The sequence below is a fragment of the Strongylocentrotus purpuratus genome, unplaced genomic scaffold (assembly GCF_000002235.5).
Source record: "Strongylocentrotus purpuratus isolate Spur 01 unplaced genomic scaffold, Spur_5.0 spur5_scaffold_12, whole genome shotgun sequence".
NCBI lineage: Eukaryota > Metazoa > Echinodermata > Echinoidea > Camarodonta > Strongylocentrotidae > Strongylocentrotus > Strongylocentrotus purpuratus.
Genome location: NW_022145597.1, coordinates 21,566,006 through 21,580,353, shown reverse-complemented (window position 1 = coordinate 21,580,353; position 14,348 = coordinate 21,566,006). Strand labels below are relative to the sequence as shown.

Below are 14,348 nucleotides of genomic sequence, written 5' to 3'. Positions count from 1 at the left end.
TCTAATTGTTTGTGACCTCTTTCCAAGCTGCTAATGACGTAGAACACTGATATCAGCCATTGAGAAGAACGGAAATATAAGAAATAGCAAACCTGTTTGGGAATACAAATTTCGCCGGCGGGGGGGAGGGGGGGGGGGGGGGCGCAGCGGTGTGCGCTATAGAATTAAATCATAACTTTTTTACAATTCCAGGGGGAAACTGAATTCAGACAAGGACACAATACAACGAATCGTCTTCTTTCTCTAATAATTTAATAAAGTGCCAAAGCTTCCGCGCTCCGCGCGGGAGGGCGAAACAAGAATTTAGAGTCGATAACGGTACTACGGATCGTCTTCTTCACGGGAGGGGGGGGGGGGAAACTTAATTCAGACAAGGATTAAGAGTCGAGAACGGTACGACGGGTCGTCTTCTTTCTCTTATAATTTAATGAAGTGCCAAAGTTTCCCCACTAAAAAAGGTCTAGCGACGCCCCTAATAACAACACAGTTTATACACTCGAGATTATTTTTGCAAGTACTACTGGTGAAGTAACGGACAACCGTATGTGAATTGCAGGCGCGGATCAAGGATTCTTAGGGGGGGGGGGGGCCAAATTTGAAATCATGCGAGCCAAATATACGAAGGCTTAATGGTAAAACAGTAGCGTAATGAGCAAAAGCGTTTGGAGGTGGGGGGGGGGGGGGGGGGGGCAGAACAAGTGGCGGATCCAGAGGGAGCCCGGGGGGCCCGCCCCCCCCCCCCCCCCTGTGAAGAAAAAAAATGTGTATTTTTACACTTTTTAACGTTAATTTTACCTTTTTTTGTGGCTGCCCCCCCTGGCGCTCGAGGGGGAGGTGGAATTTTTTTTTTTTTTTTTGGAGTCCCAAAAAAAAAAATCGCAACTACTCAGCCAGCCGAAAAGTCGCTCAGTGGCGGGGGGGGGGGGGGGGGGGGGGGTAGTGAGCACAATTTTTTTTTTTGGTCCACGAAAATTTTAAAATTTGCACCCCCCTAAAAAGGTAAAAAAATCGCGTGATTTTGCATGATTTTTTTCTCTGGGGGTGGGCAAGGCCCGCTCAGAGGGAATTAAGGAAAAAAAAGGAAAAATTAAAACAGTAAAACGGCGCGATTTTTGGAAAATGAGTGGATCCGGCACTGGGTCACCCCCCCCCCCCTAGCTCCTTGGCACCAAGCTAGATCCGCCCCTTTTGTGTGCATTGTGCATCATTGCATATCACACGGGCATCACACCAAATTATTTCAAGGGGGAGGGGTCGACCCGTCGCACGTAGGCCTACCTACCATATGCCACGTGCCAGTATGAAATTATGTCAGTTTCGTATCCTTTTTTTTTGCCAACTTGATATGCACGGGATATGCAGCTCGCCGCCCTATTTCCCACCTTCGAATCCTGGATCCTCTGCCGCTCCCTGCAATCCCTGTCAATTAAATTTCGGTCGAAAGCTTTTCTTTGTGATTCGTTAAGACATGTTTTGTATACCTGTCATTCTGCCCCTCGATCCTTTTTCATGTTCATCTTATCCCCGATCTTATCATATCAGCATAAATAAATGTTTTGTGGTTTGTGCACATGCGCACAATTAGCACAATTACAGCTACAAAACGAAGACGTACGAGCATACGAGATGCATATGTATCTTTCATGATTATATTTATAAAGCCAATATTTAAAGAATTTCGTTCTTTCCCGCCAAACTATCCAGTGTCATTTCATCAAAAAGGAACCGGTAAGTAAAATTTTGTCTGTTCTTTAGGTCCATGATTTCATTTCGTACACTGAATATCAACTATCAATGATTTTGATTACACAGAATGAATAGGGTGGGGCAAAGGTATTCTCAATGGAAGTTTTCCCGCAGATCAGTTCGAATGGATATGGGTACTGCCGCAGAGCTAGCTAGCGCGTTTATAATTATAGCGGCGCAGCTCGGGCGCCATAGGCCATACAACAGCGATCAGAGTGATTTTAAAGAGACACAAATATTAGCCGCCTTACTTTAAATTAAAGTTTAATACTTACTTTGTCAAACCCAAATTGTCAAAAAACTTTTCACACACGTCCTGCACATGAATGATCTAGTCTAGATCTAGACCGAAAGCTTCAGTCTCTATACCGTCGGTTGTTCCACTGAGACTACGTCTGGCTCCACTAGACCTCCGGTTATAGAGACTGAATGATCGCCTATGCCAGCCTATGTTGAAGATATCACGGCTAGATTTTAGCCGTTAGCCCCTCCCACAAACATGAACAAACTTGCCACGGCCGTATTGTTATGCCCCAAAATCCCCCAAAATGTCATTTTACCTCGTGCATATCCAATTTTACATTAGGCCTAGGCTATAATACATCGTTCCACTTACTAACTTGATTGAAATAATCCGTTTAATGGTCCCTTTTAAGGAAATTATGGGTCAAATTCGACATCCATGTTGAAAATCTTGCAAGCCGTGTTAAACTCTCGCTGCCGTCAATCTCATCTCTTCTAGTCTACGCCGAAGGCAAAAATGATTATGAAGGAAAAACTGTGATAACGCCATTACGAACGTGTAGATGGCGCACAGTTTTTCCCTTCATAATCATTTTGCCTTCGGCGTAGACTAGAAGGGATGAGATTGACGGCAGCGAGAGTTTAACACGGCTTGCAAGATTTTCAACATGGATGTCGATTTTGACCTATAATTTCCTTAAAAGGGACCATTAAACAGATTATTTCAATCAAGTTAGTAAGTGGAACCGATGTATTATAGCCTAGACCTAATGTAAATTGGATATGCACGAGGTAAAATGACATTTTTGGGGGATTTTGGGGGCATAACAATACGGCCATGGCAAGTTTGTTCATGTTTGTGGGAGGGCCTAACGGCTAAAATCTAGCCGTGATATCTTCAACATAGGCTGGCATAGGCGATCGTTCTGTCTCTATAACCGGAGGTCTAGTGGAGCCAGACGTAGTCTCAGTGAACAACCGACGGTATAGAGACTGAAGCTTTCGGTCTAGTCTAGATCTAGACTACTGAACAATTGGGAGAAAATTCAGAAGAGAAAATCAATGCCACAATTGTTGAAATCTTGGCACTTGTTCAGAAGCCTATCCAAAATTTGACCCGTAACTCTGGCACGGCATGGAGATACCCTACTAAAACATACCCAAAATGAAGTAAATATTCATCAAATGTAACTAATGTATCAGATCCTCATTACAGTAGATAACTTCACACAAGCGCGCCCGCCCGCAACCTACCATCACTTTATCAGTATGCACTTGTATTGTGCAGCAGTTTGCCGTGAAACCTGTCAAAAAGTGTATACTATATCAATGTTTTTCTGAAAATACTCCAAAAATAACAAGAAAATTGACACGAAACAGGTAATAAACAAAACAACTTTTAACTCATGATCTTTATTTGGACATTCAATGAATCATTTTGGGTATGGTTTTAGTAGGGTATCTTCACGCCGGAGTTATGGGTCAAATTTTGGATAGGTTTCTGAACTCTTCACATTTATATTAAATATAACGCTCCAAAATCATACTGTTGATGTTACCGTAAATAATATGTAAATCTGTTGTGTAACTTCTTGTCGATTCCAGAATCCAAGCTAAAAATTATGTAGAAAATCAAAGAAACCGCTGCTGATTTCCTTCAATGAATACCGTAAATCTCCGTGTATAAGGCACACCAGTGTATAAGGCGCACCCCTATTTTGGGGGCAAATTTTTTTTTTTTTAAATAGAGTAAAGAGCCGGTAATCGGCCAGCTCCCGTTTTCGGCCGATTAGTTGGATGCAAGGTAAAATCACTCTAAAATACATCGCATAATAGCATAACACATATCCCACACATACCATACCATGCCAGTGTCACTGAAGAACCACATTTGCAATGGAAAATATATCCTAAAATATCACATTTTAGCGATGTAATCGCCGGTCCCGCTACCCAAATCTGAAAAATCGAGTATCTTACGCGTGTCTGTAAGAAATATGGGTACCATAAAATGAGCTTTATTTCAAGTATTTTTCAGATTTAGAGCCCGATTTTGTGCTAGTCGCAAGCTCAAAAGTATCTCATCGCATGTATTAAATCATGCAGCCGTACACCGCGACGCACACCACGATATCTCTGTCTAATTCAGATTCCAACTTCCGATCACCGCTGTGCCTGTCTTCGGCCAGGCGAGCACCAGGGAGCTCCCGCGTGGATACCTGCTCCGCCCGTTGTGCTGTACATCAGCGCGAAACGCACGGCGCGCGCGAGCGCTTCCTATTGACTTTGTACATGCGGCCGTAAACTGAAATGCTCGGCCGATAACTGGCTCCGAAACAGTGAAAATTGAAATGAATATTGTCATGGCAATTCGTGATTTTTTCTGGGATTCTTTTTTTGTTTAAATAATAATAATATTTGCTTTATGATTTGAACAAGAAATGATAATAAATAGGAAGTAAAGAGTCCTAAAAATAGGATTTTGTCTTAAGTGGCCGAAAACGGGCTCCTTTACTCTAGTTTTTTGTTTCATTGTTGTTTTGTTGCCTAAAACCCACGCGGGGAAGGACCTTCATTTTACATCGAGGTGCAGTTGAAGTTGTGAACTTGTCACAAATAATAGTAACAATGTCGTTGTAGAAGAATGTGTAAGATCATTAATGTAAATTAAAAACAGGTCCAGACTCTAAGGCTTTATGATCCTGTCCCACACCAGCCTCATCACATCACCTAGCAGAAGCACTGTGTTCTATGCCAAACATCAATAGTCATGCATGATATGAATAGCATCCTCTAAATTTCTGACAATGGAGTAGGTCCCCTACCTAGGATAGGACCTTGTGGTACACCATTTGTTATAGAAAAAAAAATTGAGGAATTATTATTATAAACTACATATTGAGATCTATTTGAAAGATTACTTTCAAACCAAGATGACAGACAAATTTGAGTGTTGTTGTAGTTTCTGAGTGGTGAGTCAACACACTGATTACTGAGCTGGGAGACATTGCCAGGCATAGCGCCATAAATCGAAACTTAAAAAAAAAAAAAAAAAAAAAAAAAAAAACTTTTTTTTTCTGTACCTGTGTATAAGACGCACCCTGACTTTCAAATTTTTTCGGCGGCAAAAAAGTGCGCCTTATACACGGAGATTTACGGTAATTGAATATGAAGCATTAATTAAGGGTGCAGTACATAGCCAGAGTCTTACCAGAAAAAAAATCATCAAAAGCAAAATTTAAAGCTTTAAAAGGTTCAATCTGGATCCCCTTCCCTTAATATTTATAATATGTTGAACCCTGAATTAAGACTTGAAGAAGTGTAAGCGCTCACATGATACCTTTTGTTTCTCACAGTCGAATATTACCGTCATGGAACAAGGCAGAGCATCTCCCGATTCACCTTCGGGATCTAATTCTAAAACATTTTTTGAGAGAAATACCACTGATCAAGAATTATGCGTGGAGGTTAAAGATCTCTCCACGGAGGAAGAGGAGAAAACAGAAGACGCTACTGTCTCAAGGATAAAAGTGACTCTTCATGAGACTGGAATGTTACATGTAGATGAGCATGAGGGTGTCTTGGATGCTGCAGATGACACGCCAAACACAGAGGACAAGGAGCTAAATGTGGAAACAGATCTTGCAGGCTGGTCTTTACAGCCCTCTACAGAAGCTAGTAATTTGGGAGAAGAGAAGGATGATAGTACGTCCCTGTCTCTTGCCGCCGCCATTGAACAGTACCATGAACCTGACAGGACACTGTACGTTTACAAAAACTCGACCGTTGGGTCGGATGTCATGATAAATGTGGTGTCGTTGACTACATTGGAAGTGCCTCTGAAAGAAGGCGCGGAAGCTGAAGTCAAAGACACATCAGAAGCGGCAGTGGTGCAGCCTGGATCTGAAGAAGGTAAGGCTTGGAGAACTGTTTACTTTATCATAACTTGGGGCACAATTAACAAATGACAAATAAGCTCTGAAAACTAATCTTGAGATCTGGAAATGACACTGCATTTTAGAAGAGACTGCCTAAAAGCATTTCTGAATTGTTTATAATTGTTTATGCAGAAGATGTGTTGTTTAGACCAGCAAAATATGAATATGCTAAAAGTATACTAACCAAAACTTGCTGGTAACGACATTCAGTGATAAGCACAAAAGTTGACAGAATTACCACTTGAAGTTAATTTCTTTCGCAGTGTACAACATTCCTGAAGAGTCAAAGGCAATAGTGTTTCGGCATAACTTTGTCAATAAATCTTCTGATATTCTTGGCCAATCAAGTGAATTCAATCCTTTGATATTTACTTTATTATTAATTGGTTAAATTGTAATTTGCAATGGTAAATGGCATGTATGTTATCATTTGATTCTTTGATATTGTATCTACATTTATATACCAGGCATAAATGTTCATATCTGATTCTGCCCTATCTCTGTTACCTTTCTGTAAGTGCATAGTGACTTTCATTATGTTAGTGGTACGTGCGCTACAAAAGCAATGTTAATTATTATCATTATCATTATAGCCACCATGTCAAGGAAAACTTCAGTCACTAAAGGCCTGTCAAACCTGTTGATGACTGCCCCACACGATGCCAGTACTTCAAATCATATATTCTTCATTAAGTAAATCAATTTTTGAAGAATATGAAGAATATGAAGAATATTTTCTTGTTTTGGTAGATATGGACACTGAGCCTCGTGAGGAGGATGAGGAAGCAGGAGCTGAGAAAGATTCCACAGCAAGCCAAGCAACCAAAGACATTCCAGAGTATAAATGTGATGAGTGTGACTTCACCACCACGAAGACACACCTACAGCTTAGTCACGAAGTACTGCATGCCGTTCCTGATGAGAAGCAACTCTTTTACTGCTCTAAGTGCAGCTACACCACACCGCAGCGCTTCAACCTCAAGACCCATATAAAGACCCACTTTGACATCAAGGAAATGGACCCTAGCGAGTTGTTCAAGTGCCCGGAATGTGATTACGTATCATGTACAAGTACGATCTGCAGACACATTCCAAGAAGCATAACCCTGAGAAGCAGTACCGGTGCTTCCACTGCGACTTCACCAGCATCTACAGACACAGTCTTCTCCACCACATCTCTTCAAAGCACCACGGTGTCCGACCATTCCAGTGCTCTCTCTGTTCGTATTCCGCCACGAGAAAGCAGGATCTTGAGACGCACATGTTCAAACACAAAAAGCAGAAGCGATACAAATGCACCGAGTGCGACTATGAGACAACATACAACCATTGTCTTAAGTCTCATATGCACATCCACAACGGTGACAATCCTTTTAAATGTACGCGCCCTGGATGTACCTTCTCCACCAACTCCAAGTCCAACCTGAACTCACATGTCACAAGACATAGCAAGAGAATTCAATGTGAATCATGTGGCTTTGAAGCCAGTAGTGCCAAAACACTCAACAACCACATATGCCTCGAAACAAAGAAAAGGAAAGAGATCAACAAAAGAATTAGCATGGCCAAGGTCCCTCCACCATCTAAGAAGGAGGATGGAAAACTGGAGTACACATGCCAGGAATGTGGTTATGTCTGCAAGAGCAAGCACAGCATGAAGCCACAGCCAGATCCATGATGCAGAGCGGGAAAGACCAGATAAGGTGCACCAGTGTAAGCAGTGTAACTATGTGTCTGCGTACAAGAGCAGTCTGACAAGACACATGGCCAGACATTCTCTCGTGAAGCCTTTCAAATGCGGACATTGCGACTACTCGGCTATAACCATGACGCAGATGCACACGCACATAGCTAAGCACACAGGTGGGTTTGTCAGCAGGTCTTCATTTGTGAAAAAGGATCAATCGCTCTATGATCTGACTTATGTTCTGGTGACAATTACTCCAGGCTTTATTCAGTCAAAGATACAGAGCTGTGGTTAGGGCTACAATGGTATATTAGGTTAGGTTTATGTATAATGTTTGGTTCGGGGTTGAAGTTAAGAAGGAAGAGGTATATTCTTTAGGAATGTCATGTTATTTGATAATATACATTGGGTTGTACATGTTGGCGTTTTGATTTTAAAATATCAGAAAAGCTAGTGCCGGCATACCTGAAATATGAAATGTTGCGTGAATTTGAAAAAGCTGTATAGGGTAAAAATAGGGAGCTTCAGGGGACAACTTTCTTGAGAAAAAGTTATGTTGTGAGATTAGCTGCAACATTTGTGCTGATCTCTAATATTTGGATTTAAGCGATAATTCTTTGAAGAGAAACATGACTTGTATTCAAAGTGATTCCCTTTTCAAAATGGTATTGATTGCAGGTATCAAGCAGTACTCCTGTGACCTTTGCTCCTACAGCACAGCCAACAAACAGCACCTGACGAACCACATGTCCAAGCATTCCAACCTACGCTACAAATGCAACGCCTGCGGTCACATAACGGCCTGGAAGGACCGCATGCGCGTCCATCTCAAGCAGCATGAACAGGGACGGATCGTCGGCCGGTCGGTCAAGTCGTCACTTCAGCCACACGGCTCAACAGGGCTCCAGGTTCTGTCAGGAGAGGGCGGTCAGTTGGTCACTACCGATGGTCAAGTTCTGCAGGTGGGCAATTCCTCCTCTGATAGTAGTTATGGAATTACGTAGCCTCTTTTTTCCACCCATAACCATGACATAGATTAGTAAGCCAGTCGTCACTGATGAGTATGAGTGTTCGGGTTCTTAGACACATGCTGTTATTTTCCTACATGTTTCTTAACCTCATCCTTGACCATTTCTTATTCCTAATTCTGTCCTTACACGAAACCTAATCTAAAATCAAATTGCAACTCTAATGCTTATCTTACGTCTTTCACGGAGTAAAACCCAGAGTAATTGCTGCCGGAGCACATTTCATGAAGTATCTGTGAAATTAGGTAATACTTGTGTAACAATTTTCAACATAAAGGTTTAAGATAAAACAAATGTCAAAGAACAGTGCATATTACTAATTTAAACTTTAAACTTTTGGCAGGTGTTGAATGTTATAGGCAGTGATGGCACTCAGCACATCGAGGGAAGTGAGACATTGGTCGTTATGAATCAGCTAGCAGATAGAATACAGGAGGAGTTCATTGCGATCGGTGAGGGGGAAGACCAGGGGGAGGCAGTCGGCCAAGGGGAAGAGCAGAGTGAGGTACAGAATGAAGATGATGGGATCGCTGTTGGAGGAGAGGAAATAATTGGTAATCAACAGGTAATGTTCTTTCATTATTGTCCCCATGAACGTATACTAACAGAAAAATGAATTGAACTGAACTATGGACGATGTGTTTGTTGTTAGAAATCTGTTGTGGTTTTGTAATATGTCGAGATAAGATGAGACCAACCTAAACCTTTCATTATCTTCCTCTCCGGGTCTCTCTCTCTCTTTCTCTGTTTATATCTAACTTACTCTTCATCTCTTTCCCCTTTTCTGTATATCTATCTCTGTCTTTATCTCCCTTTCTCCTTTCTTTTGAATCTTTCAATCCATGTGTCACTCTTTCTCCCCAACTCTGTCTCTCTCTCTCTCTCCTCTCTTTCTATATACCTCTATATCTCTTCCCTCTCCCTTTCTCTCTCCCTCTATGTCTTCCCTGCCTCTACTATTTTGATATATACTTTTGCACTCTACCTTTCCATCTGTCTCAATCATTGTTTTGATTTTATTCTTCACAGGAGCAGATAGTCGAGAGTGAGGCACAACTGGTCAGCCAAGGAGAGAGTGAAGATGGGACCTTAATGATTGTCACAGATCATGACGGGTCTGATTTACATGTAAGTTGACCATCTTTGAACCTTGGCTTGTGATGCCTAATTCCCAGGGGGGAAAAAAAGTCACACAATATAATTCTGGAGAGCTCTTAAAGTTTAAACAAAACAAAACAAACCACAACAATGAAATGCATTAGAATTGTCATATTCAGAAAAAAACTTCTGTGAACAAAAAAGTATGTTTTCGACACTGCCCCATTTCTCACAAATCAGTAAAAACAATAAAAACTACGAGAGACTTAAAACATCAGAGTGCTTGTCCGATATTATTCCCCCCAAAACTATGAAAAACCATTCTGAATTTCTATCACTTTCTTTTTCACAAATTCCATGCCCCATTATACATAATACAATATATTTATCTCTTCTTATTTACGCCTCAGTTGCGCCTTACTGGTACTGGATTACAGAGTTCAAAGGTCGGATCTGTGGGTTTAGAACTATGCAATGAGAGTACTATCACATCCACAGCAGTCAGATTGAGAAATGCCACCGCGACAGTTACGGGTAAGAACACTTCTACAATATCCTAATCAGTCCTTGGTATAGTAGATAACTCCATGGAACAATAGATCTGGGGGGTGTTTCACAAAGATCCTAAGTTTAACTTATCTCTAAGTTGGACTTAACAATCATGGAGAGCCATTTGCATCTATGAAAATATTTTGTAAAAGTTATTTTACAAGGCATAAAATGTTGATGCAAATCATTCATATTTTGTATTATCAAGGAAAGTTCATGTTCTTGATGTGGAATTTATAAAAGTCTACAAAATACTTGAATTTTGTTTTAAATATATTTTATTTTAAGGCTACAAATGGCTCTCAATAATTTTGAAGTCCAACTTAGAGTTAAATTTGACTTACCGGTATGATCTTTATGAAACACCCCCCTGGTCAGAAGTCTTTTGCAATGCATTGCAATGGAGTGTTATGCAGATTGAGATGAATAGGGATTGATCAGTCTGCTCCTGTAGAATTTAATAGTAGGATTCATCCTCAATACTTTAGTTTAAAATCCTTCTCGAATCAAATTTGAACAAAATCGATTGATTGAGCTATGGCTTAACAGATGACATCACCACCTTTCATTTTATTTTAATTTCCTAAGGTTTAAAAGCATAGAGCCAGTGATATGCTTTTTAAAAACATTGTACCATTTTTGTTTCATGATTGAAACTTTGTGCTATTACACTGCTTTCTGGATAGTTATAGTGCCTCCAAATAACATGATAGTATTTATTTCCTTTTCCATTTTTACAGAAATATCAGGAGAGGCAACATGACACAGGCTAATTGCGGTTCAGTAGATATTCTCCCGTATAGGTTCTCCTGCTTCTTCTTTTGAAGACTTTGTAGGCAGATGTGAGAGGTCTCCCTACTTTTTGCAGATACATGAAGTACCTCTCTTTGTAGAGATGTGATGGTATAGGAATGATAATATTGATATTAATAGTAATATTTCTAATGAGGATAGTATTGATGATTTTATATAATATTCCACATACTAAGAATCTTGCTCTACAATTGGTCAAAAGTAAATCATGTGATGAAAACTAGTTTGCCCATCATTGATGGGAGAAGAAAAGTTTGTTACACTGTTTCACTGAAGGCAATTTAATTGTATACGTTGCGTATACGTACGTAAGTACTGCATGCACTGTACGTATCTTTACCGTTTGCTAGCTGTTAATTAATGACTTGTTGCTCTAAAATGACGGAAGAAGCAAATGTTTCTGATGTGGAATATAAAGCAAATAATCGTCTTTTGGTTTCAGGCGATGGCAAACTATCACTTCCTCAGCGATCTGAATGTATACGCTATCTTTCCTCAGCTTCGCTTTGGAAAGATAGCTACATCCAGATCGCCTCAGAAGTGATAGTTTGTCCCATAACCTTCACCAACGGTAATTATTTGCTTAATAACTATTTTAATAATCATAAAAATATTCCTTCCTTTATGATAATAATACATGAGATATTTAAGGTGTCAAATCCAATTACCGGTAAGAGCAAATGCTCAAGACGTACTTGTGAGCATAATGCATATCATGTTCTTTGTATCAGATGCATGGGGATTGAAGGATTTCTTCCTATTAGTACCCATTTACCTTACTTACTCTGCTTGGGTCAATAGGTCATATGTAGCTTGGTGTAAATTGGAATGCTTTACAGGGTGTTGCAGGGAATTGCACGGTGAAAATCTCAAAGCTTGTAATATTGCCAAAATGTTGTTCAAAAAATTGCAATTGAAGAATTTCCTATAAGCATGGTGGCAGAATATTCATTATTAGCAAAATTACAGTCATTTCACTTTTAAAATTTGAATTTTGCAATTGGCAGTGTTTTATTCACCCTGTAGGCCTATGATGTGTACAAAATGAGCGCTTCAATTTTCACTCATAGAGAGGAAAAAAATACAAGAGTCTTTTGTTCTGAAATTTTGCACATACACTGTACTTTAATAAACTTACTTTACTACAGAGGAAGCTTTAGATAATCTTTTGAGGGCTTGTAAAACCTTGATAGAGGCTTTCAATACTTTAATGACATGTGAATGCTTTAGATTCAATCCACGGCATAGCACTCAGGTCATTACCTAAGGCATTTTATCTTCATTCTTTTCACTAGGTAGGATGCAAACGTTATTTTTTGTTTGTATTAAGATTTTGTATTTATTAGAATACTTCATTCACATGGTACATGAATATTTTGTTTCACAATACATAGGCATAATAATTACACATGTATTACAAATATAAAAAACAATTTGAAAGATGTATGGAAATTGGAAACAATATAAAAAAACTATACAAGTATATTTTAATGCCTTACTTCAAATTGAAAAATGACAAACAGTAATTCATATAAAATGTTTTGTGTTGATAATTTACTTGCTTATGTATTGCATTAATTATCGCAAATAATGAATGGGTATATCTGAAAGCAGTAATTATAACAGAAATTATGATGTAACTTATTTTGGGGTACAGTTCGAATGGTCAGAAACTCATTCTCTGATCGTTGCTATAATTTTGAATAAGGCAACTGTCATGTATGCTACCCAGTGGAGCAGAGAGGTAAACTATAATTTAAGTGTGGAATTGCAATTTATTGTAATGTGTATTCTTACAAGCAGGCGCGGATCCACAGGGGGGGGGGGGGGAACACTAAGAAATGATAATATACCCCCCCCCCCCCCCCCCCCCCCCCCCCCCCCCCCCGGACCCCCCCCCCCCCCCCCCCCCGGACAAAAAAAAAACAACATTTAAAACGAACATTTCTTCAAATGTCTGGGTTAAAACAATTTTTTTTGATGCACACCATCCCCTCCCCCCCCCCCCCTCCCCATGAGCGAAATATTGGTTAATACGATTTTCAAATTTCGGGAGCAAAATGAAAATAAATAAATTTAGTGCTCACAGACAGCTGTAGGACGTACCTGCGAGAGAAAGATACTATGATTAAAACACAAGCGAATGCGCTGCACACAGAATGTCTATGTAGAATTATTTCTGGAGAAATAATAAATAAATAAATGAATATATTAATGAAATAATGTATTGATGTGCACAAATTCAGTCAGTGTAGTCACAAACAGGTGTCGGCTTGTGCTATAGAGTATAGACACTGTCTTCAACATACAAAGGGGTTTACTTTAATAGTGATTTCAACATATTTATATGCAAAAAATTAGTGAAATCAAACGTCCGCAAAAATAAGTGCTTAGATCTATACAATATCTCTTTTTGAAGTAATATATTTGGACATAAGCTCATATTTTGCATATAGTATTGCCACAAGGAACCCTTAACATACAGATATAAATATATTCTAGTGACTGGTACACTTTAAACATCATTTTTTTGTTTTAAACATTAGATTGATGCATTTTTTTCAATCATAGTACAAATTATTATTAGTATAAATTTGAAACAATCCAATATATTTGATATAGGAATACACTTTGTGTTTTATTTACTTATATCTATTTAATGTTTGTAAAAAATAATGTTAAATAAACTTGTCATACTATTGAACATTATGAATCTGATGAGGTCATTTACATAAGAAGAAAATTCAGTACTTTTGTTTCACGTGTGAGGAATAATCTGTTTTGAAATTTCATGCCAAATTATCGGCACTGCCAGAATTTATTGTTTCTGTCATGGGGTTTATACACATTTCAAAAGACTGAAATACATCTGTTAGTACTAAAACCGTTTATTTTTGTCAATGTGTGCCTTTCTTCGAGCCGCTGATGTATGGGTGCATTGTGAATAAATATATAAAAGGATTATTTTGTAAATACTGTAACAAATCAGGGTTTTAGTATTGGACGAAGGTTAAGCATTTTCTGTTGTACGAGCATGCGCTATAGCAATATGGTGCATCGTTGATTTAGCAATTACCAAACTGAAGGAAAATGAGCATAAATTACATATTTTGATCATGTTGGTGCAATTATCATGTTTCTTTTGGGGATATTACTTGTATAGTAGTGATCTAATCAGGAATAAGGGGTTATACTGAAGATTATATGTGAAGATTTTATGGTATTAGCAGAAATATTGTGTTGAAG

At 39.1% G+C, this 14,348-nt stretch overlaps 2 protein-coding genes across 3 annotated transcripts; both read left to right on the top strand.

The window, feature by feature from the left end:
- Positions 1–1,590: 1,590 nt before the first annotated feature.
- Positions 1,591–7,457, top strand: LOC115922708. Its single transcript, XM_030982109.1, has 3 exons — positions 1,591–1,728; positions 5,346–5,901; positions 6,678–7,457. The coding sequence occupies exons 2-3, from the start codon at positions 5,361–5,363 to the stop codon at positions 7,352–7,354; spliced, it is 1,218 nt and encodes a 405-aa protein (XP_030837969.1). The 5' UTR covers positions 1,591–1,728; positions 5,346–5,360; the 3' UTR covers positions 7,355–7,457.
- Positions 7,458–7,574: 117 nt separating this feature from the next.
- On the top strand, positions 7,575–11,504 carry LOC100890826 (zinc finger protein 236). 2 transcript variants are annotated; one of them, XM_030982111.1, is made up of 6 exons: positions 7,575–7,790; positions 8,293–8,576; positions 8,986–9,207; positions 9,678–9,770; positions 10,151–10,274; positions 11,030–11,504. In XM_030982111.1, the coding sequence occupies exons 1-6, from the start codon at positions 7,691–7,693 to the stop codon at positions 11,050–11,052; spliced, it is 846 nt and encodes a 281-aa protein (XP_030837971.1). In that variant the 5' UTR covers positions 7,575–7,690; the 3' UTR covers positions 11,053–11,504. The 2 variants fall into 2 exon arrangements, with proteins under 2 accessions (XP_030837971.1, XP_030837970.1); XM_030982110.1 differs by having other exon boundaries at positions 9,672–9,770.
- Positions 11,505–14,348: the final 2,844 nt, after the last annotated feature.